We start from the raw sequence: 23,710 nt of genomic DNA on the forward strand, positions 1-23,710 counted from the left end.
GACTCCCCTTTTTCATTTTAACAGACACACATGCCAGTGTGTGTGTGTTTTATGTTTGGACTAGACCATAATTTAAAAAAGACCAGAAAAAATATTAAAACTCTCCGTGAGCCTTTGGTGAGATTGGACTTTTATCGAACTGCTTTTGTGTATTTTGAATCGCTGACGTTCATGGCGTGACGCTCATCCGATTACCGTAAAGCCAAGAAGACGCACGCCTATAAAACACAAGCCAAATGCCCAAGCTTATATTATTTAAGGATCTGCACAAATAACGGCAAAGACATTTCTTTTAATACATAATGTCGATATCAAGTCAAACTGAGAGGCCATTGTGTAAAACTTTACAGAAATCTGTAAAAAGTTTGGCTCAAATGTTTACCCTTACGGTAAAAAACGCAGTGTGGGCGCGGCTACAGGATCAGCACAGTGAGCGTGTTCAGATGGAGATGCTGCTCTCAGGATGGAAACCCAGCAGCCCGAACTGATCCTGCTGTTCAGTGGGAAGCGAAAGTCGGGGAAAGACTATATAACTGGTTTAATACAGGAAAGGTGAGGTGCATTTGGTACATTTTTCACGAAGTCAGCTTCTTATTTAAACTTTCCCGTCCCACCTTAAGTGGTGCGGCAGTTACGTTCTATAGTCTGAGGCGCCCGTATGTATGAACGTAACTGCTGCACCAATTAAGGTGGAACGGGAAAATTCGAACAAGAAGCTGGAGAATAGGAAGCCAACTTCGCCACACTTGCTATACACAACAGTGGTCACCAGCCCTGTTCCTGGAGATCTACCTTCTTACAGACTTCAGCTCCAACCCTAATAGACCCCACCAGATCCATATGATAATAGCCCTCAAATGCCTTCTTGGTGTGTTAGATGTAGACTGGAATTTAGACCTCCAGGAAGGTAGATCTTCAGGAGGAGGGTTGGTGACCAATGCCATGCAGTGTGAATGACCGTACTGATGGTGTTTTGTAGACTGGGTCCACACCTGTGCTGCATCCTCAGACTTTCAGCTCCCCTAAAAGCTCAGTATGCGCAGGTAAGATCTATCAGCTGACTGGAAAAGCAATTAATGACACGTGGCCTACACACTTGAAAAAAGATGGTTCTTCAAGGGTTTAGAACCTTGTCATGCTTAAATGGTTCTTAGCGTTGTGAAGTGGTTCTTAAGACTGATGGCACCAAAATGGGTTCTTCTATTGTTGCAAGCTAGACATCGTAACAATAGCAGAACCACATACAACACATTCTTCCTCAGTCTGAATAATAACCATTTAACCATGCAAAATTATTTAAGCACAAAATATCTCAACAGAATTCATGGCTCTAAATAGAACCATTGCCTTTACTAAAGAACCCTTGAAGAACCATTTATGTTAAAGTGTTCAGGCTATTGCTACAGTGTTCAACTGTCTGACACTTCCCACGATCATTGTTTGTCCACCGTTAGGACCATGGACTGGACTATGAGCAGCTGCTGAGTGCAGATCAGTACAAGGAGACGTACCGGGCTGATATGATCCAGTGGGGTGAGAGTAAGAGACTGCAGGACCCCGGCTTTTTCTGCCGTCTGGCCATTCGTGGCGCCACCCAACCAGTGTGGGTGAGTAGAGCATTTGCACAAGCCTTTCGTCTGATATCACTAGTATTGGGGGGGTCCTTATAGCTCTCTAGTTGACACTTGGCATTAGACTTGGTGACCCAGAGTGTCTCCCTCTAGTGGCTATGCTTTTCTCTGATTACCTATAATCAAACAAAAGTGTTTTTTCAATTAAATCGTGACTCAAGTAAAAGTAAACATAGTTACCAAATAAACTAAGTATCAGATCCAACAGCTCCTCCAGTGCTTAGTTTTCTATAGAACTGCTGGGAAACATTAGGAGAGCGATGCCTAGCAGTACAGGAAGTGAAGGTTGTCACGCTCTATTTTTCTCATTTTGGATCTACAATAAAGTTCTCTACCTCCAGTTCTCAAAGCAATACATGGTCAGATGTCAGTAAAAAATATTGCACTATAATGGGGGAAAGATTTTCATGTTATTTGTGTTAGGCAGTCTTGTGTATTGCATTCCTCAGCCTCACTGGTTTGACATGAGTTTATGATATCATTTTTCATGTTTTCAGTTTTCTCTCACTACAATTCCCAGCATTCATTATGCAAATACGTTATACAACCATTGTAAATCCCTGTGGTGTCAGTCAATCCCGACTGCTAGTCACTGATCTATAGGCCAATAAATACAACCAAGCTAGCATTAGAGTATCTCGGGCCTCAAACAAAATTATAAAGGAAGCGGTGATATTATTATTCAGCACAAAATGGACAATAGAGACAATTTTTAACCCTTTTAGCCGGCAAAAGGAGCAAAAAATTAGCTTAATTCGATAGATTTAGATACATACTTGCTATGTTTAGTCTCCAAGTAATGGCGTAATTCGTTCTGCTTCAAAGCCTCATTTGACCAGATCTCTGAGCAAACAGCACTGTGGCTTTCTTGCTTTCTGTTCTGAAGCCCAGTGCTTGGCATCTACTGTTGTATTTTCTTTGTCTCAGTTTATGCTTGGTATTTTAAATACAGTTGCCACTTCACTTGTAGATGGCCCAGCCTCAGGATCTTTCCTTTTGAAATACCCTTTTAACCATTTATCTTGATGGATTGAAAAGTAAAAGTTTTACTTCCATAACTAGGATGTATTTTGCCAAATCAATTAATAAGCTTGATATAAAAAAAATATTTGCAAGAATAAAAAATACATCATTTAAAATGACTTGGTGAAATGTAAATAATCATATACTGTAACAAACCTTTATAGCAGGCAAAGTTTATTTATATAGCGCTTTTTACAACAGGTGTTGTCATAAAGCAGCTTTACAGAAAAATCCGGGTCTGAGCCCCCATGAGTGTCGCCAGTGGCGACAGTGGCAAGGAAAAACTCCCTAAGAGCAAGAGGAAGAAACCTTGAGAGGAACCAAGACTCAGAAGAGGAACCCACCCTCCTCTGGTTGACACCAGATAGCAAACAGTGTTAGTTTCAAGTATTATCGTACAAAACAGGGAAAACAGGTGGGGGGAAAAAAAAAACAAAACACTGACAGCCCCTAGCAGTACCGCCACACCCTACAGGTTGAAAACCTGACATTTTCCTATATTGGTTAATGAACAGAAAAACCCAGTGAAGTGAATCATGCTTAAAATAAATTCATCACTCACGCATATAAATCACTATTATGATTAGAAAAAGGAAGACTGATAAAGGTAGCAAAGTCTAGACGTCCTTCTTCTAAACTCTGATAAGTATTCATGTCAGGTACTAATTATATCCTAAACTTTCATTTTTCTGTGCAACTAAAAGCTACATGCTGTTATATGGGGCTCAAATGAAAGACCAGCGTCAGTAACCCATGACACTAGTCTTTCATTTGAGCTTCATATATGTAACCTCACTAAAACAGCATATTCATGCGGCATAAGAAGCTTATTCAAAATAAGACACATGCTAACCCGACATACTAAACAACTGATGCATGCATCCATTGCTTCTAGATTACACTACTTAAGTGTGTTACTGGCTGACTGCCCTGATGTCTCTTAAAGTAAGCTTCCCAGTAAAAGAAAGTCAGAGCACATTAATCTGGTCTTATTCAATTTGCATTGGCTTTCTACGAAGAGATGTATTGACCATAAAGGCTTGCTCTGGACATTTAAAGCCTTTAATGCTCTAGGCTCTTAACTTAATGGTGCAGCATATTTTGCTATTTTCTTGAATCATAGCCCATCCCAACCACTTTACTCAGCTGATGCAGCTTACTGCTAATCCACTGGATCTCTTGCATCTTGGTGCAATATCTTTTTCTTGTGTAGCTCTTAAACTCTGGATCAGTTCCAGAGTATAAGGAATGCAAGTTCTGTTGTTTTTTTTATTATTATTCAGATACAAAACATACTTGCTTAAGCTGGACTATGCTAAGTTTATTGCATCTAAACCAATCAGGCATAACATTATGACCACCTACTTGTTTCTACGCTCATTGTCCATTTTATCAGCTCCACTTACTATATAGGTGCACTTTGTAGTTCTACAGTTACAGACTGTAGTCCATCTGTTTCTCTGCATACTTTGTTGGCCCCCTTTTACCCTGTCCTTCAGTTGTCAGGACCCCCATGGACCCTCACAGAGCAGGTACTATTTGGGTGGTGGATCGTTCTCAGCACTGCAGTTGCGCTGGTCTGAGTGGATCAGACACAACAGTGCTGCTGGAGTTTTTAAACACCTCAGTGTCACTGCTGGACTGAGAATAGTCCACCAACCAAAACTGTCCAGCCAACAGCGTCCTGTGACCACTGATGAAGGACTAGAGGATGACCAACACAAACAGTGCAGCAGCAGATGAGCTATCGTCTCTGACTTTACATCTACAAGGTGGACCAACAAGGTAGGAGTGTCTAATAGAGTGGACAGTGAGTGGACACAGTGTTTAAAGGCTCCAGCAGCTGATCCACTCTTACCAGCACAACACACACTAACACACCACCACCACGTCAGTGTTACTGCAGTGCTGAGAATGTTCCACCACCCAAATAGTACCTGCTCTGTGAGGGTCCATGGGGGTCCTGACAACTGAAGGACAGGGTAAAAGGGGGCCAACAAAGTATGCAGAGAAACAGATGGACTACAGTCTGTAATTGTAGAACTACAAAGTGCACCTATATAGTAAGTGGAGCTGATAAAATGGACAATGAGCGTAAAAACAAGGTGGCCATAACGTTATGCCTGATCGGTGTAGCTCATTTGAGTAGCCTAGAATTTGTTTTCTATTTTTTGATAATGTGCGCATTTTCATTCCATTTTGTCCTACAAAGAAAGTCTGTTTTTGTTCATAACTGAATTTCTATAATTTAAGATCATTTTAATTCACTTTCATTGTCACCATACTTTCTGTAAAGCACTGGAACCAAAAAGAAGTGCTATGTAAATAATGTTCATTTTTTACTATTATTACCCAATGTGACCCAGATTGTGAGCGACTGCAGACGGATGTCAGATTTACAGTGGTTCTGGAAGGAATATCCGCAGCAGTGCGTCAGTGTCCGAGTGGAGGCATCGGAGCAGACCAGAGTCCAGAGGGGCTGGAGGTTCACTGCAGGTGAGAAAAAGCTACTACTGACTATAGAAACAGTTCAGGGGTTTGTTTTACAAGGCACGATTTCTCAGTTACCTTGTTAACTCAAGGCTAAAAAGAATGATCCAGGATTTACTTTCGACCTAATTTTTTATCTACCAAATAAGCAGCATGCAGTCAGTTACACAATTTATTATTGAACAACTTTTCTTAATGGACCTGCCCTTTGGCTTCTGTTATAAGTCAACATATTTCTGTTTAATAAGTACAGAAACTACATAAATTGGAATCATTTTCGGTAACTGATTGTATGCTACAGATGCAGAAGACAGAAATTAGGTTGAAAAATACTTGAATATTCCTTCAAGTTATCCAGTTATATTCCAGATAAATCCTGCTTTTGAAACACCACCCTGATTTGTAGGCACACTCACTGTTTACTAATAGCTCCTATGTCTGATATCAATTTATGCAGATTGTATGGTTCATAAAGGAACTAGAGTAAAACCAACCCTGGTCCTGGAGATCTTCTTTCCTATAGATAGTAGTTCAAACCATAATCTGCCACACCTGCTCCAGCTACTTCTTCATAAATCCTGAGTAGGATTAGGGAGGGGGCAGCATGTTAAATGCAGGTTGGAACTAAACTCTGCAGGAAAGTAGATCTCCAGGATGCAGCTTTAAAATTAAAGTTAGAAACCACAGAGAGTCACCAGATCATCTAATCTCATTCCTCAGGAGTAGACGATGCAGAGTCCGAATGCGGCCTGGATCAGGGAGTGAACTTTGACTGGACCATAAGCAATGACGGAGATGCTACTCTTCTTGAAGGACAGCTTGAGAGGCTACTGTCATTGGCTAGGGAGAGATCACAATGACCCAAGATCATAAGACAGCATCAGACTGCATAAACGGTAAAGATGAGACTCTCCTGGAGGAAAATGTGCTGCTATTCCGGACCATGTCGAACTGAGAAGATAGTGTTTCAAGATCCTCTGGAATGATGGGCATTTTTATTAGAATCAAGCATATTTGTTAAATGTCATGTATTTTGACTGACCGCTGTTCATTTCAGTATTGCATCTGTGCCTTTTTGCTTTCTCTTTTTGAAGAACCCAATCGCAGACTGTCAGTCATTTGAACAGTTTGTAGTTTTAAAGGGGCTCAATTTAAGGAAAGCTCGATAAAAGAACAAGCACAAAACAGTTAAAGGTTGTATTCTTAATGAGGTATAGTTCACTGTACATCAGGAAATATTCCACCTACACTACATAAAGCCACAGTCATGATTCAGAACTGGTTTTTTGCGTTGTGGCATTTTTTTTTTTGGATAAATATTGTGTATGCAGTGCCTTGGAAAGATCCTAATAAACAGGAAAAATACACAAGCTGCATGAAAAGTATAGTAAACTTAGATTCCTTACTGTTTTAAAGAGTTATGAATTTAATGAACTGAATTCAGTCCAGTGTCCCAACAGCAATCTTCAAAAATTTACCATAATTCAATCTAAACAAGTCATTCACAGTGTTCTTGAACCAGGGGTCACACTGTCTAATAAATATAGCCATTTTATTTACTAAATTATTTATTAAATGTTTGAGGTTTTATACATAAAATAAACAGGGTCAACTAAATGGTTAAGGTGTAAACAAAGTCATTCGGAGTGGTTTGATGTGGGTGGTTTCTTGCCAAGTCTCGTTCATTCTTGCCAGAATCGTTCACAGCAGTGGAAATGGGAACCAGACATCCAAAGCATTTTGGCCAGAAACCTTTTTTCAATATATAAAAACATTCATTATTGCAAAGAGCTTCATTTTTTTCTAATTTGTTTTTCATCAGTCCCTGTTTGAAAAGCCAGCGGACTACCACAATTTAATTAAGGATTTTTGCAAACCATGTCTTAAAGTGAGAGGACTGAAGGCAAAAGCAGTCTAAGCTACAGTTCAAAAGCCTTTTAGTGTCCAAGAAAATTAAATAACAATGAACACTGACTTTAGAAAGGCAGCCAGCCAAAACAGAACCAAAGCTTCATTGTAGCAGCACGATTACCTAAAGAATGTTAACTCAGATGGTCCAATCATCATGGTCTTCTCTCAGATCCACAAACAATCTGAGTAACATTCTATTTCTGCACTTCCTGGTAGTTCCTGTAATTTTAGTAAGTTGGGGCACAGATACATACATGCTATACATGATTAAATAAGTCTCTGGAATCAAGTTCCTCCTACCGGATTACAGAACCCATGCTCTTCTTCTAATCCCACATCTTTGTTCAAATGCTAAGAGGCATCTAAAGCCATCTCCTATACATACACAAAAGAATCTTCAAGAATAGATGTCGCTTTCATCAACGCTGGACAGCCTTTCTTGTGCGCCTGCACAGACATCCAAGGTCTTGTGTCTACTACAGCCAAGCTGTAGGTCTGCTGAGGATTTTTAAAAAACAAAACAGAAGTCAGGAGGGTGAATAAGTATTATGGTACTTTATTTAAAAAAGAATTTTGATCGTGTCATTATTACAATGAAACACTGTTGATAGCAAAATGTTTACATCTTTAACTTCGCAATTTATGTTCCAGTTAAAAAGGTTCTCGGTGCTTCGATGTCCTTATTTAAACGCTATGGTTTCAGTTTTCTGTTCCAGAGCATAATAGAAACTACACTGATGAGATGCTCAGATAACACCTTTAAAGTTTGCTCATCCCTCTTGCCCTCCTTATTGGCCCTTTAACCTCCATTTTGGCAGTGGAATGTGAAGACCCCTTCTCTCTCCCTATGACCCTCTTGTGACCTTTGGAGGGGAGCTTCACCTGAAGAGGACAAAGGGTCCTGACGGTTTAAATGCAATTTTGACACTTCAGGAAAAAATTATAATTTGATGTCTAGTGTTGCTCTACACCAAAACCATAAATCCTCTTCTGAAAAGAAATGGAAAGGTTATGTGAAAACCGTTAAGAGCTGGCCCAGTAACTTTTGTGGCTCATTCTGGAAAAACAATTTCAAAAGAAATCGGTAGGCAAGTCAGGGGAGTAATCACTTCCTTAAGAAACTGATGTTAACCCTTTCTTAACAAAACGCATGGCTAAGAGAACAATATAATGGTCCCGCATGGCACTGCATTGGCACAGTAAAATACATTGTTTAATAAGTGTTAAAACAAGTGGGGCTGGGCAAAGAGCTCAGCAGTTACAAGGGATAGGAGAGTGATAATACAAAGCATGTGGGATGAGGGTTAATAATGTTTTGCACTGTGACCTTTCCAGTTCTTTATCTGTTGTATTAACATTGCACTGTGGGACAGGAAAACTAGCAGATCAGAGCAAACCCAGCAACCTGGCAATCTGAAACAAGAGCCATTCCGTTACACATCACGTTACCTAATTACTTAATTGCACATAATTGCTGGAATGAATCAAATAAGGAATATTTTAACAGAGAAGCAAGCTTAAGACATTGGTGCTTCAGCATATGCCATCCTATTTGAAGAAAGGGGGAAGAGCCTACACAAAGCTAGATGCAAAACAAAAGTTGAGGGGGAGCCTTCAGATACTGAGGGCTGTGGTCAGGAAGTGAGGAGTGAAGCCAAGTGCTACCTATACCAAAAAGCAACTTGCCCTTGTTCAGCCAAAACAGAGCCACCCAGCAAAGACGAGCGTGGGGGGAATGGGTAGAAAAAGGTACAGGCGAGACATTTGAGGGCGAGAAGGGGGCCTGTGGACTTCAGAAGTTGTTGAGGTCCTGCAGGGTAGCATCCAGCGTGGCATGGATCTTGACATTCTCCTCCTTGGCAGTGGCAAGCCTCTCTACAAAAGAACAAAAGAAAACACAAAGTGGTAAACGTGTAATGATTTCAATACAATACTGAAAAAAATAACATTTAGAAAAATATACTGAAATGTAAACATCTCTCATTTGTAATCGTTCACAAAAAGCAAAAAACATTAACAATTTAAACAGTAACCTGGTCAGAGTTGATGCTCATTGCAATTTTGTTTGTGATATGAACTGAAACATGCTGTATAACACTTTACATGAGGCAATTTAGGTTCTGGCATTATTTACAGCCATTATCAGATCAGTTTTAGACATACTAATTTGGAATTTTTCGATTTGAAAAATGTGTTTTTTTTCTGAGCCAAAACCATCCCAGAATTATGTAACTGGAGCTCTGCAGAATCAAGACATAGAAAACAAAAATCTGACCATGTATATCACTACAACTCTACTAAGTGGTGAGAGTTTTAACTCGTCTCCATGCTCAGATAAAATACCCTGCCAAATGCCTAAGGCATGGCAAACACCCACTTTTCCAGTTGAATGGGCTCAGTATTGAAGGCCCATCCTGTTTTAGTACAGAAACAGCCTTTAAATCTTAAATGATTAAAAAAATAAATAAATAAAAAAAAAATTCAAGCAATTTCTGGATAAGTAATTTATCATTAACAATATCAACACAGAAGTTTCGAAATCAACAAGGTTCCACAGACGGTTTCCCCTCCACATCTATTGCACTAAAGAAACTAAAGCCCAGCACAGGCATGTCTGCTTACCCAACTTGTTCTACACCATTTAATTATGTAATTGCCTACAGCCAATGTGTTCTGTGAGAGACTTGATCAGAGCTAAAACTTCTGTTCCACGTTTGTGTGTGAGCTTTAAGATGCTGACTTCAACTTAGACATTTAATTAAGAACGTTCACTGTGTTCTGTCTCCAAAGCAGAAAAGCTCAAACTCTAGTCGAAATCAGGAAGCGCATGCCATTCCATGTCCTAAATGAGCTAACGAGCAAGAATAAAGGGCACATTATTGCCAGTTTGGATCTAAATCAGTTCCTTCCAACAGGAATCAAAGCATGACCAACTGTGCCTTAGCTCAAACATCTGTTCTAAGAAACTAGTCCTCCCTGACCTACATCTTGGTCAAACTCCACAGCTGGTAAACACTTAGTCAGAAGACTATTTTGTCTTGTCCAAATTAGTTGATATCTCAGGTCCTTTACGTTTTTATATCTCAAATATAATATGCAGGGTGCAACAACAGTGAAGAGTAACTGATGGATCATAACTCTCAGTTTCAGTTTTATCAAGTGCTTTGAAGGCTACTTAAGCCAATCCCCACATCACTTGACAAACAGCTTAGTAGTAGCAGCAGCATTTCATCTTCAACGTTTCTTCCACTGGAGTATCTGCCCAACAGACGAATGAGCTACCATAATTTCATCATCATGAGCTACACTGTTTTTTGCAGCTTAGTTCTAGTATGTGAAACATATAAACTGGAGAAGAAATTGTACGACATCACAAGCAAGGATGCCAAAGCTTGCTTTCCTTCATCTTCGCCCTTCATGATAGAGACATGGTACATGAAGACAGAGCATGGCAACACAGCAGAAGTGAGCGGACAAGTGGGACAATTACAAGATAGTGACCCAGAATCCTAACTATTTCTGTGCCAGAGAGAAAGAGGGAGGGAAGGCACAGAGGACAAAGCATTACAGGGAGAAAAAGAGAAAGACTGAAAGAAAAAAAGGAAGACCGTGTTTCAGAAATATAGACAACAAAGAATAAGAGAAAGGGGGAGAGAGAAAAAGAGGCTAACAGAAAAATGGCTTAACAGAATGTGACAAGGTAAGAGCAGATGAAGCAATGATCGTGAAAGAACAGTTTTAGGATGAAGAAGAAAGACACCACAGGAGAGGTCGAGTACTCATTCCGCAGAAATAGTACAATATGGCTTTCCGGGTGCAGTACAAACAATCTTATGTCAAAATCACAATTGCAGAGTGCAGTGTGTGAATCAAGCATACAGAACCTACTTCAACAACATTGTTTTAAGTGGTTGAGCTGCCCATAGAGGAATCAGACCTATAAAAAGCAACTAAACACCCATATGTTGAGTTCATGACAACACAACCACAACTAACTGGCAGCGCTGCACACCACATTCAGCATTTAATCCTCAAACTAGAAAAAAATGGCTTTGCTGGTGTTTCTGGCCAAAAATAATCACAATTTACATGGCAATCACAATACTGCTAATTTAAAAAAAAACAAAAAAAAAAAAAAAAAAACACACACACTATTTGAAGCGTACCTCTATGCTAAATTCAACATTTTTTTCAGAAATTCATGAAACAGGGAAGTTAATCCTTTATCATATCCATAATCAAGCAACCAACATGTGAGCTCTTCTCCCCTGGGAAGCCGAGTAAATGTAACAGCAGTGGTGTAGCTGTTACCTCCGCAAGGTTACAAGAGCTAGTTGAGGATATTCTGGCAAGTTAGGATGACTTTTTTTTTTTTGGTATCCGAATTTTATTCATAAATAGTTATTTTCCTAAATTAGACCCTAGCTGAAATAGTCATGCTTACAGAGTTTACTAAAAAGATGAGTATGATTTCAGATTATTTTATAGTTAGAATGATTGTTGCCCCAGATAAAGTTACATTTTTCTGCAAAAGCAGAAAACTGAGCAATAAGTTACACAATACTTGCAACCACTATTTTCACCACAAGATGCACTGCCAATTCCCCCTCATGCCACACTGCCAATTCTGTCACTGTGATTTGAAACACTAGCAAAGCCATCATACTGACTAGAGCAGCACAGTAAGAGTAAACCATGGCAACACATGACTAACGCGACCCAACTGTAAGTATTCTAGATGTGTAGGTGGGCACCTACTACAATCTATTTTCATCCATTCCAGCTGAAGAGCAGCCTCGGCGTTTCTACCCTGCAACACTCTCACTCCAATTTCTACATGCAAGAATCACAATGTGGACAATCGAAACAAAGACACACAGGCCTTGGCATGTTTGTTAGTATTATACCGTTGTCATGGTGACTGATAAGGGAAGTGCTAGATGAATTCAAGGTTACTGCACACATTCTCTCCCTCTCTCTTCGAAACAAAATTATTATTATTAATAAAAAACTGTTTAGACAGTTCAAATTCAATCTTTTAGCAAAGCCAATTACAGGAGGAAAGATTTTCTGCAGTTTGAACAGCAGAAGAGACACACATTTAGTCTTTTTCCCCCCCAGTCAGATTCAAACCACAGCAGCATGTGGTTTAAAATCAAAGCTCTGGACATGCAACATATGTCCAGTCTGCTCAAATTTCATGTTTTTTTCCATTTTTGCACTGCCCTTATTTTTAGCATCAACATGTGAGGACATGAAATCATACTTTTTCCTTCCTCACTTTGGTCAGCACATGCACGCCTGCACCGTTACCATGACAACCAATGTGGATATCAAAGCAAATACGCCTAGTCTGACCACACAAACTGGATTGTCACTTCCAATGTGAACATAGCTTAAAAGCCTCACTTTCCATTTTCCCTTGTTTTGTAAATAAAGCCATTGTGCTCACAATCCAGAGCACCTGGCTTGGGTTATGTATGCTGCATCTAAAACAGTATTAATTACATACTTACATCAGGCTGCCATCAGCGCCAGTAACTCAATTCAGTGGCACATTTCAAAGAGCGGGTATGAGCTTAGTAACCTGTTATCCGTTCCTCTGTACTGTTCATGTCATGGGGGCGAGGCTACAACAGCACTGCACAAACACGGCCATACCACCTCATCTATGGCAACTTCTACAGCAAAGTTCAGCAAAGATCTAAGGTTATTGTGGATTTAAGAGACTCCAGGATGCATTTCCCCTCTTGTACTGCTGTTTTCTCTCTTCCAGCACCTCCAATACAAACTTTCGTTTAAAAAAAATAAATAAATAAAAGGTTTTCTGGTTTCTTCGGAATCAACTGAAATTGTAAATGCATCCACTAGACTCTGCCGTATTAACCTCCAACTACTACAGTGGTTAGCTCTGCATTCCTTATTGGTATGACCACCTTTTCCGTTGCTAGACATACTAAAGTCTCTTTAGGAAAAAGGGGGGGAGGAAAACAAAAAACACATGCAGTTCACTCCACTGCACACAAATCACACATCACACAAGGAGGCTTTACACTGAGGTCAAGTCATTAAGGCCATGGTCCATTTCTCCACTAACGGTCTTGAAGTTCAGCAGGTTGTGCTCATACAGCTCATCTGTGGGTGTACATAGAACGGTCAACAAGTGTGTGTGGACTCAGAGAAGGGCAGGTCCAACCAAGTTAGGACCAACTGTTCACAGCTGAGTAATGAGTATCCTACCTTCCAAATCATCAATGGTCTTCTCAAGCTTGGTCACTGATCGCTCAGCAAACTCAGCACGGGTTTCAGCCTGCAGTAGGAAGAAAACAGCCACAACACCACAAGTTTACCAAGTGTATATACATCACCTGTTAACTTAGACAACAGCCACAGAAGTCAAATACCTTACTGAGCGAAAAAAAAGTGTTACAGTATTTACAAGATGAGTATCAAAGTAATATTTGAAAGAATAAAAACTGTTTCAAAATTTAATTTCCCAATATAGCCACTCACTGCTTGATAGCAGCTTCCCACTCCCAAATTGTGCTCAGATGTCAGCTTGAGACTGAAATTTGGCCCTTTATATTTGGTGAGTGTTCCATGTAAATTGCAAAGATTTACATAGTAATTTTTTTTAATTACTTGTGATTATCTGCCTGTACAAAGACACGCATTAAGATGAAATATTGTAGAGGAGTGGCGTAATGAAGAAAAAAAAAAACGGCCTTAAGTATTTCTCTTTCAACTACTGGCCATTGTTGTACAGCATTAGGCAACGTATATTCAAACTTGAAAGCAGTGGAGTGCAACAACATGAAACTACTCAAAGAACACAGCAGGCTGGCTGAAACTAGCACACATTTAATATTCCAGTGAAGAACTGCGTCCCACCTCCTTCAGCTTGTCTGTCAGGATCTTGATCTCCTCCTCATACTTGTCCTCCTTCTGGGAGTACTGAAAGAGGAAGAAGCAGAGGCAGCCAATCAGAGAACCAGGCATTCCAAATCTAGACTTTCCAACAGACATTGCAAGCTGTTCTAGCCTCTCTCTTTGTTCATAACCTCAATCTCTGATCCACATTTTAAACCCAACATTAAAGACATTTTTCCCCCAGATACTGTGCACAAATGTATCTACTGTGCCACATCTCTCTGTACCAGTGCTACGATACCTGTACAACTGAGTGTACCTGTTCTGCTTCCCTCTGCATCTTTGGGTGTGGAAGTGAGGGAGAAATGAAACCAAGCTATTAATAAATGTGGGCTCCCTCGAGCCCCAAGAGGCTTGCTTGAGTACAAAAATGTCCACCGCCTGAGCTGAATCAGCCAGGGAGGACTCGCTCTAGCGAGCTTCAGAAACGGCCACGAAGCCCCAGTTAACTAGCACACTTACACCATGCAAAACCTAGAGCTGCCCTCACAGCAAGCATGCGCATGGCTGCTTCACATCACGGTCAGTGATGTCAGTGGCCAGAGCTGAAAAGTGTTCTTTCTTTGGACTGGCTGGCAGCAGCTCTGAAGTCACTGGCGTTATGTAAAGAAGTGTACACAGCTGCACAGGCTAGGAGTAGATGGATCTCCTGCCCTTCAAAACAAGCTGACTAAACAAGCCTGTGTTTACTTCTACACAACCCTCATCTGAGCACACTCAAGGGTTAAATTATGAGGAGGCAAGGACACCTAAGAGGCTATTCTCCAGCTATTTCCACCTATACTGCCCCCAAAACGCCTCAAAATAGGTCACTGAACCTTACAAGGCACTGAAACACTAAATTCTGAAATGTGAAGCTACTGAAAGTATTAAGAAATTGTGCTTTTATAACAATCAATCATTTAGAGAAGGTTGTAGGTCTTATGCAAAGTTAAAACGCATGGCTGGTTCCAGTCCAACCATACAGAAGCACAACAATGTATACAAAAGTATGCACCAGGATCAGAAACAGGTTCTAGTGCATGCTTAGAAGGGCAAACCTCTACAGCAAGAGGTGCTTAAAGCTGTTAGACAACCTAAGAAACTGTCACAATGCCAAATATGAAGCCTTGCCTCATCTATTCCATTCAAACACCTCTGGAGAGTGTCCCTCACATCATTTGCACAAGCTTACCACATTTGTAACACTACCTCCTACTGAGCCTATCCTCCTTGTGAAAAAACACTTCTGTTTCTATGACAACTTATCTGTTTCCTAAATGTGTTCAGCAACAGAGACACTTGGTGAAATACTGTCTGGCATCATTTGGCAATGACTGCATACCAAGACAATGATAGAATTAGCATAGACAGATACAGACAGACTTACTGATAAAGTTTCTGAAATGACAATTAGGCAAAAGAAGAAAGAGCATTACTTTACAATAATTAATAATAATAATAATAATAATAATAATTAATATTATTAACAATAATAATTGCAATTCTGCACATCAAACATTTGCCCACAGGACAAGTAATTTGGGTTGTTTTCCCTTCTAATGGTGGATTTTCTGTGGGTTTCACAGTAATGACATTAAAAGTATATTCTTAAAACATGTCAAATTATGCCAGAGCACAGCAGAGGGGCCGTGTGCTACTGGGACCAGGCAATGGTGGTCTTTTGATAAAACCCTGCAGTCGTTTGTACACTGCTGATAAGCAAGGTTGGCCCCTACAACTAGTTTGGGAAAAGTTTCCCAAAAGCATTGTGGGAATAACTCCTTTATAAGATTTTAAAGTAATAATCAATTTGAACACTTCCGACCAAGACATTTTTTAGACTGCAATAAATAAAAACTGCCCACTACAATCCACAGGCATGCAGAATAAATATACCCTCCCCTCCCTCCCACCCTTCTTCCTACCTTCTCCGACTGGGCTTCCAAGGACTTTAAGTTATTGGTGACATTTTTCAGCTCCTCCTCCAATTCCGCACATTTGCTGCATTTTTCAAATTTCATGTTTAGGTGTTTGACACAGGAAAGAAGGGGGGGGGTTGGGAAAGAGGCAATACAAGGAGTCAAAGTGTGAAGGTGGATTGAGAAGAGAGGACAGTGAAGAGGGTGGGGTAACAATTATGAGAATAAGTATGGCACAGATGGGTGAAGGGGGTACGGAAAGGGGGACAAAAAGAAACAAATTTACAAACAACATTGAGAAAGGCATGAACGAAACCACTGTGGACTGCTAGTGCATGATCTGGGTGGAATTAACAATAGTTACAGAAAGGAGCCATATTTGACCTAGGATTACAAAATAAATCACTTTAAGAGGGGCAACAGTGAAAACATTGGGCACTGATGTAGGCAACTCAAAATGGAAATGATCAAATGTTCAAATGAATGGAACCAAAGCGATGGAGATGGGGTGAAGATCAAACTCATGCAGTGAGCACACGGAGTATGTCTGAAGATTCTGAGGTGCAAGTAATCTCATGCACGCAGCACACAGATCATTCACTTAGCCGAGAGGCAGACAAAAGGAAGGACGGATGTGGCAGAGCAGGGGGGGATAAGTGGGAGGATGAGTGCAGAGACAGCGACCAGGTAAATCGAGAGTGGGAGGCCTTTTCAAACACCTGCCTAAAACTAAACCTCTTCCCTGAGAGGCCCTCCCGACCTCACCTTTAAAAAACAGCACCAAAACACATTCAGTTCTATTTAAACCACAGTTCAATGCTGTTCAGTTAAGTACTGATGCCACCTTTGAGTCGGACAGCCCCGGGGCCTGTAAGAGGTACCCACTGGGTAACAGAACTGGGCCAGTACCTTGTCTTCAGCTGCCTGCAGACTCTTCAGCGATTGGTCGTAATTCCTCAGCAGCTCCTCCAAACGGCGCTTATTGCTGTTTTGTGGAGGGAGGGAGGTGGAAGGGGCAGGGGCAGTCACATGACCCAAAGCACATGCAGGTTGGGTTGAGTGGGTAGGGGTGAAGGTGTTTCAGAACATGAACACATATCAGCCACACAGATGGGGAAAGGAGGAAGCAAAGGTAACTTAGTCATGATATGGCATTCCCACTTTTATGATGTCTACAAAGACTCCTTGTAAGGAGTTAAACATACACTCGCAAAGAGTATTAGCTAAATTCTTTTAAAAAGACATTTCAGGTGCCATCTAATGACTGACATAACTTTAAGCTTATAACTCAGAAGCTAGTTTTAAAGAGAAGGACATAAAGGTGGGGCTGCATTTGATGTGTGCTGGAAAACAACATGCAATTAGGGCAAAAATCCCCCTAGTCTAAAAGCACTGCAAGACAGGACGGCTGTGCCATGTGACCCGATAGCTTTGGCGAGGATTCTTTAAAAAGCTGTTAAATGATGGTGGTGATGCAGATGTTAATTAAAGGCTAATGGCATACTTCAGTGCACCAAGCCTAAAAAGGAACCCTGAAAAATGTGTGCTGCCACCTTAAGATAAGAGTGAACGGAGGGTGAAATGTACAATGCTATAATAGCTTGGCTATTTGAAAAAGGAGGGGGAGTACAGCTGTGTACGATCTAGGGTGTTGGCCACTAAAAACTACTGGGGTGTGTGTGACGATCAAGAGCCTGACTCACGCTTCTGCAAGCTCTGCTCTTTCTTCTGCACGTTCCAGATCTCCCTCTATGATGACAAGCTTACGAGCCACCTGCAAACACACATACAGTTACAGAAAGAAGTGATATTTGGCTCAAGGGAATAAGAAGCTGGGGCAGGCCTCACCTCCTCATACTTGCGGTCAGCCTCCTCAGCAATGTGCTTGGCCTCCTTCAGCTGGACCTCTTGCAGCTCCATCTTCTCTTCATCTTTCAGGGCCCTGTTCTCAATCACTTTCATGCCCCTGAGACACACAAACAAGCCAGACATTCAGACAGGTAGATCCACTCCCAACAGCCAGGCCCAGTGAAGCTGCAAAGGCAATGAATAAACCAAGCCTTTCCAAAACTATCCCGCAGAGTCTGAGACATTATGACTTAAGAACGATTCACTGAATAATAAGATTTGCACAATAATAAGATTTCCTCCCACCTAAAAATGTAGTCAACCACACAAGACTTCTTTAGCGTCCCAAGTTTTTTTCAGTTGTGCAGTGAGGCATTGGAGCTAATGTAACTAAAAAGTAAGAGACATCAGTCCCATAAAATCTTCCAGGTGACAGACTATTATATTAGTCTGTTATATTTTAGTTTTAAACTAAAACATTTCAGACAAAAAAAAACAAAAAAAAACATTTTGGCCACTGAGTACGGGAATAGTTGTGTAAATCAGATTTTTAATAAACCCTTCGTTTAATGCTAGAAGAGTAACTTCTACTAATGCTGGATGAGTTAAATCTAGTTATTTTTCTTATATTTTTAATATTTTTTTTTTAATTAAGGCCCTTTAAAACAGTTGCTTGCATCAATGCTGAACCATTACATTTATATATAAGAAAAATAAAATAAAAGTTTGTGAAATCTGCCCTAAAACTGGGTTTTAAAAACAGTTCACAGGACACTGTTCAAGAACATGTGACGTAGGTCACATTTTTAAAGCAAACAGAGCCAAATTTCTCCCACTGAAGCAAACGCAGAAGTCTTCAGCATTAGAGGCCTCTAATACAGAGAGGAATAGAACTAAGGGGGCTCTATCTTGGAATACATCCAAGCTTGAATCATCAGAACAGACCAACAGCAGAATCCCAAAGGATTCAACATTACATAACACACATACATGTACTTGGCTGTGTATGTTATACTTTATGTTTAAGAGCAGTCCTACGAACAGCTCACTGCTCAAAGATTCTGCTGCTATTTGGATTCAAGCCTTTGCTGCCACTGTCGAAATCATTCTTTAGTTTGTCCAATCCAAGCCCACACACCTCTCACTCTCATCCGCAGCCTTCTCTGCCTCCTCCAGTTTCTGCAGCGCTGTGGTCAGTCTCTCCTGGGCTCGGTCCAGCTCCTCCTCAACCAGCTGGATACGCCTGTTCAGAGAGGCCACCTCTGCCTCCGCCTACATAAGGCCAAGGGAGCAAGACAGAGCCAGAAAAAAAGGGAGAGAACATGAATGAGAACATACCAAATCATCATCGTTCAGCCATGTCACAGCCACCCAGCCAAAGCGGAAAGCTTAGTAAATCCCTCCCTTGACTGATGTGCAGTTGGATTGAACAGACATGTTAGTAGCTTCTCATAATCTGATCGGTACTAACTGGGAACACAACGCCAGCCTATAAAAAAATTAAGACATTTTAGCACAGTATCCCAGCATAAAAACACTGTTTAGAGTCGCAACATAACATTAAGGTTCAGTTTAAAATGCTATGCCACCAAGCTGGACAATGCTGTCGTAGCTAACTGAAACTAAACAAATTTGCCATTATGCCAATGTTAGCTCACCAAAAAAAAAAAAAAGGGGTGTTACTTTAACCTGAACTCAAAATCTGAAATGAATGAGACACTAAAGCTGGGCTACAATTCCTCATTAGGCTAAATGGAATTTTTGTCGTTGCAAGAATGCATCTGTGGGTGAAGCACGGAGAGGTCAGATTAATGCTTTGCAGAAAAAAGGGGGGATACCAATTATAAAACTTTCAGATTTGCCTACATCTTCACTGACTCAGAGAAGAGCATGAACACAAACCTTGAACAAAAGGACAGAGTTTCAAGAGTGGCAAAATGGAAGCCAGATGGATGGGAATTATTTGGGGGAACTGCCGCCAAAAAAACCCCAAGCAGATGGGAGGCACTGGTATGCGCGCAAGTAGGTCAAAATACGCAACCCAGAACTAAACACAATACGAAAAGTACTAAATATGAAAAACAAAAGAAGCAGTGTAGCCCACTGTGCCTGCCTGAGAGAACCCTCACAAGCAGAAAAGCAAAACGCTGCTGCCATGGTAATGGCATGGGACCGTATGACAGCATGTGAGGAGGACGGACCTCCCACCAACGAAACTCAACCTCACTTGATTCATACACAGTAACCATGGAGATATCTGAATGGAGAAACTACCCGAACAAATGAATTACATATGTATGTAGAACTACTTCTACTGAAAGATCCGAAGGTGCTCACTTAAAGCAAAAAGCAAACTACCAGCAAGTTGGCACTCTTATAGATGTGGATTTTCGAACCTAGACCGCACTACGGTTTAGCATCACTTCCTTTCTGGCTCCTGCCCAAAAGAGGGCCGACAATGAGTTGGCAAGCATGCTTCCTGTGGCAGCTGAGCATGACTCCACGGGGACTGAACATCATCTTCAACCTAGAACGACATTTTCAACTATGCAAGTCTCAAAGAGTCTGTATAAAGACAACAGCACTCTTATGTTCACATTACAAATTTATTGCTATTGATTTTCGCTTAAATCTGATGTCTCTGTCTTGAAGGATCACAAGCTGACCATATCTATATCTAGTGTGAAATACATTCTGCCCTGAAATGGCACACGTGCACATCCTAATCAATAACGTCACATGAACGATCCACATGCATCATGAACAAATGAACAAGCCTACACTGCAAACACTGTTTGCTCTGATCAATTATCATCTGTTTATGAGAAGGCTAAAATTTTTTTTTTGAAGGATCAGATGCATTAAAGCTTTTGCAGCTATTACTAGCAGCAAGTTCAAGTAACACACAGCTGCCACCCACCCTGCCAACACCGGATGACGGCAATATGTGCATGGATTCAAATCAGACCTCTCATTAACGTTGCACGATAATGAATCGGATGAGTTTCCAATCTAGATCCACATACGAAAGCATTTCAGAGCTAATTTGACGAGATCAAATTCATTTGAAGAGATCAAACCAAGAAGTCCAACACAGGCCTGGGCAGTATGACAATACATATGGATGCTGTGAAAAAGGTGACAATACAACATGCTTTTCTAACAGTGTGAATGTTGTATTGACCGACTGCATGACAGCAAAATTAGTCCTGTTTAACCAGATTTAATGCAACAAAGTATGCAAAATACTTAATATAAGTTGTTCTAAATGTAGCACTACTAGCTCTTTTTTCCATTCCAATTGATCAGATGTCTTAAAAAATAAATGCCATGTAATATCCTATCATGAAAATTTCTCAAAGTATTGCAATATCATTTTTTGCCATGTCACCCACCTCTACACCAACAGCTCTTTCTCTCGTGCCCTAACATTACGGAGCCAATGCCAACAGTTAAGTCAGCTTAACTAAGAGCCTGAACAAACAGAATAGGCAGGTTTGGGAGTTGAAGCAGGCCTAGAAGCAAAGGCAGAGCTGGCTAATGCCTCAAAAGGATCCGATACTACAGGAGACGGGTTTTGCGGACTGTAGCTACCTATAAAACAAGCATTCCAACTAAAGCCGCTGCCGAAGAACTCGGCACTTTCACTTACAGTACAGTTACGTTAATGATTACCAGTAGTTACGTAATGTGCTGAAGAAAAGGGAAAAGCTAGAAACAGGCCAGACCCGAATCTGAAAACTCAAAATATGCTTGACAATATAGATAAGAGAGAGGACGAGGCTAAAGTTGTCCCTTCAATTCGCCAGCTTCTTTTTCGAAATTTCCCGTTCCACCTTAAATGCTGCAGCGGTTACATTCTGGCGCTTGAGGCAGCCTGAATCGTCGGAGTGTAACCGCTGCAGCATTTAAGGTGGAACGTGGAAATTCGAAAATGAAGCTAACTTCAACTTGAGGATAAACAGGTATTAGAATCAATAAAAAACACAGGATACTGGCTGTCGTTTCGGCGCCGTTAGTAGTCCCATAATGTTTTTATTTCGTGTCGTTTACCTGCTCCCTGGCTCGTTTCTCCTCTTCGACCTGTCTCTGCAAGACTTCGGCTCTCTCCTCGGCTTCGTCTGCCTGTTGCTGCAAAACTTTAATCTTGCGCTTCACCGCCTCCACACTGTTAACTCCGGCCATTTTTCTCTTTTCAACTTTTCAGCAGTCTGCAGCCCTTGTCAAAATACCTGGCTACCTAGCCAAGATTTACAGGGGGTGTAATTTAGCTGGGTCTAAATCAGCTTTTCTAATTAGAGGCGCTGCTTTTCAAGCGACGCCCGTCCAAACGAGTCCGAACTAGCCGGCTAAGCTAAGCTCGCTAACTCCAAATCAGAGCGCCGACTGACTGACCGACCAAAAATCTGTGCCCGGCGAAAAAACGGGGGCGAAGACGAGGCACACAGCTTGGTAACTGGAAAGCGCTCCCGTTACCTAGATAACTGCCTTGCCACAAAACCCTCGAGTTTAATTCATAAAAAAACGTCAGTCGGTTTTTTTCCGAGCGACAAACCCGAACAAACTTTCCCGGCTCGACGGTGAGGGAACGTCAGTAGCTTTGTCACTGCCTCGCTGCTGTTAGCCGACGGCGCTAGCTGGCTCGAAGGAGGCGATAAACAGATTTTTCTCCAGTAAATATGAGTCTATTCTCCTTCTTTAAAAAACCCCGAAGGCCTGTATTTAATTGTCCCACAGGTCCGAAGAAGCAAACCGGCGACCAAACACACGGAGGCTAACAAACTCGGACTCGATGCTCCGATCTGTCTCCCTCAACCTCCTCCCTCTCTATCTCTCTCTCATATTAAGCCCTTTCCGCTCTACCCCGCCCTGAACACGGGAAGTGGCGCCATTCACCCACAGTATTATGTAATTAAAAGTCCTTTAGAATACGTTAACAAAACGAGAAGAATTATACCTGTATATAATAAAGGTAATATAAACATATATGCAACATTTAGTTTAGTTCAAGTTCACGGACCAAGCACATATAGCACCTTTTTTCTGTATTTTTTACTGTTTTTATTTTCACTGGTTAGATATCACTCCGCCAACTGTTTTTTTTAAGTAGCTAGGCAACAGTAACGGTCACTTTAAGCCCATATCCTTCCGTTTATTTATTTAATTAATTTTATTTATTTAATTTTATTTAATTTTGTTTAATTTTATTTTAATTAGGTACCAAAACAATTACAATTCATTTTACATGATCTCCAATCTCTCTTTTTTCCTCAGAATTAATCTGGCTGGTAACAGTAAGCAATAACTAACCACGATCAAGTGCTAATTCCACGTGTTCTAACTTAGAAACGTCCCTGGCTGAATTAGCTTTAACAAACTATGGCTGCATCCAAAATTACATACTACAGTATTAAAGGATGTTGTCTAAAACATATGTTTTTAAATGTGTTCATGACAGAGAGGTACATGCAGGCTAGGGTAAGGCAAAATAATTGGGCCTCAGTAGAGACCAGTAGAGGGCGGTTCTCTCCAAGAAATGTGTGCTACATGCAATTAGCCCAGCTTTCCATTTTTAGTCCTGGGGTCCACTTTCGGTTTCGTGGTTTCCTGCTTCAGTGCACCTGATTCAGCTCAAGAAACACTCGATTGTAACCTGATGATGTGCAGTGCAGGCTTGGAGGTGGAAATAGCGTACAGCAGAGTTTCTGCACGTTTAAAGCCCTTTATGCTCCAACCCACCCTTTTTCAGTGGACACAGGGCTTGGCAATTAGCTGATGAGTAAGACGTGTTATCCTAATACAAATATGCTTGAAATTGGAGCCCTCAGGGCCTTCAAGGCCAATGATTTCTTTGAAATAAAATAGTCTATCATTTTAGTTTATTTTTACTAGAATCATCATGGTTGTATCTAAACTCTGCAGGTATTGTAGTAATTCTTTTGTTTCTTTTTTAGGTTTTGGCTGGAAATAAAAGGG

At 40.9% G+C, this 23,710-nt stretch overlaps 2 protein-coding genes across 5 annotated transcripts; one reads left to right on the forward strand and one right to left on the reverse strand.

Annotated features, from left to right (window-relative positions):
- The first annotated feature begins 419 nt into the window (after nt 1-419).
- Nucleotides 420-6,514, forward strand: pmvk (phosphomevalonate kinase). The gene is made up of 5 exons (XM_036556670.1): nt 420-552; nt 980-1,043; nt 1,455-1,607; nt 5,021-5,150; nt 5,865-6,514. The coding sequence occupies exons 1-5, from the start codon at nt 464-466 to the stop codon at nt 6,002-6,004; spliced, it is 576 nt and encodes a 191-aa protein (XP_036412563.1). The 5' UTR covers nt 420-463; the 3' UTR covers nt 6,005-6,514.
- Nucleotides 6,515-7,589: 1,075 nt separating this feature from the next.
- Nucleotides 7,590-22,580, reverse strand: LOC118797342 (tropomyosin alpha-4 chain-like). 4 transcript variants are annotated; one of them, XM_036556671.1, is made up of 8 exons: nt 21,788-22,579; nt 18,873-19,006; nt 17,735-17,852; nt 17,590-17,660; nt 15,893-15,968; nt 13,947-14,009; nt 13,296-13,365; nt 7,590-8,930 (listed from the first exon to the last, which is right to left on the reverse strand). In XM_036556671.1, the coding sequence occupies exons 1-8, from the start codon at nt 21,917-21,919 to the stop codon at nt 8,848-8,850; spliced, it is 747 nt and encodes a 248-aa protein (XP_036412564.1). In that variant the 5' UTR covers nt 21,920-22,579; the 3' UTR covers nt 7,590-8,847. The 4 variants fall into 4 exon arrangements, with proteins under 4 accessions (XP_036412564.1, XP_036412565.1, XP_036412566.1 ...); XM_036556672.1 differs by lacking the exon at nt 15,893-15,968 and adding an exon at nt 16,796-16,871; XM_036556673.1 differs by lacking the exon at nt 7,590-8,930 and adding an exon at nt 13,090-13,190 and having other exon boundaries at nt 21,788-22,580.
- Nucleotides 22,581-23,710: the final 1,130 nt, after the last annotated feature.

Source organism: Colossoma macropomum, unplaced genomic scaffold (assembly GCF_904425465.1).
Source record: "Colossoma macropomum unplaced genomic scaffold, Colossoma_macropomum, whole genome shotgun sequence".
Taxonomy (NCBI): domain Eukaryota; kingdom Metazoa; phylum Chordata; class Actinopteri; order Characiformes; family Serrasalmidae; genus Colossoma; species Colossoma macropomum.

What these genes read in the sequence shown, in the direction of transcription:
- pmvk (XM_036556670.1), top strand. Translation starts at nt 464, where the DNA reads ATGGAAACCCAGCAGCCCGAACTGATCCTGCTGTTCAGTGGGAAGCGA. An exon ending in GCGCCACCCAACCAGTGTGG is followed by an intron (nt 1,608 to 5,020) that starts GTGAGTAGAGCA and finishes AATGTGACCCAG; the next exon opens with ATTGTGAGCGACTGCAGACG. An exon ending in GGGCTGGAGGTTCACTGCAG is followed by an intron (nt 5,151 to 5,864) that starts GTGAGAAAAAGC and finishes CTCATTCCTCAG; the next exon opens with GAGTAGACGATGCAGAGTCC.
- LOC118797342 (XM_036556673.1), bottom strand. Translation starts at nt 21,919, where the DNA reads ATGGCCGGAGTTAACAGTGTGGAGGCGGTGAAGCGCAAGATTAAAGTT. An exon ending in GCTGCGGATGAGAGTGAGAG is followed by an intron (nt 17,853 to 18,872) that starts GTGTGTGGGCTT and finishes TGTGTGTCTCAG; the next exon opens with GGGCATGAAAGTGATTGAGA. An exon ending in AGAGCAGAGCTTGCAGAAGC is followed by an intron (nt 15,969 to 17,589) that starts GTGAGTCAGGCT and finishes TGAAAAATGCAG; the next exon opens with CAAATGTGCGGAATTGGAGG.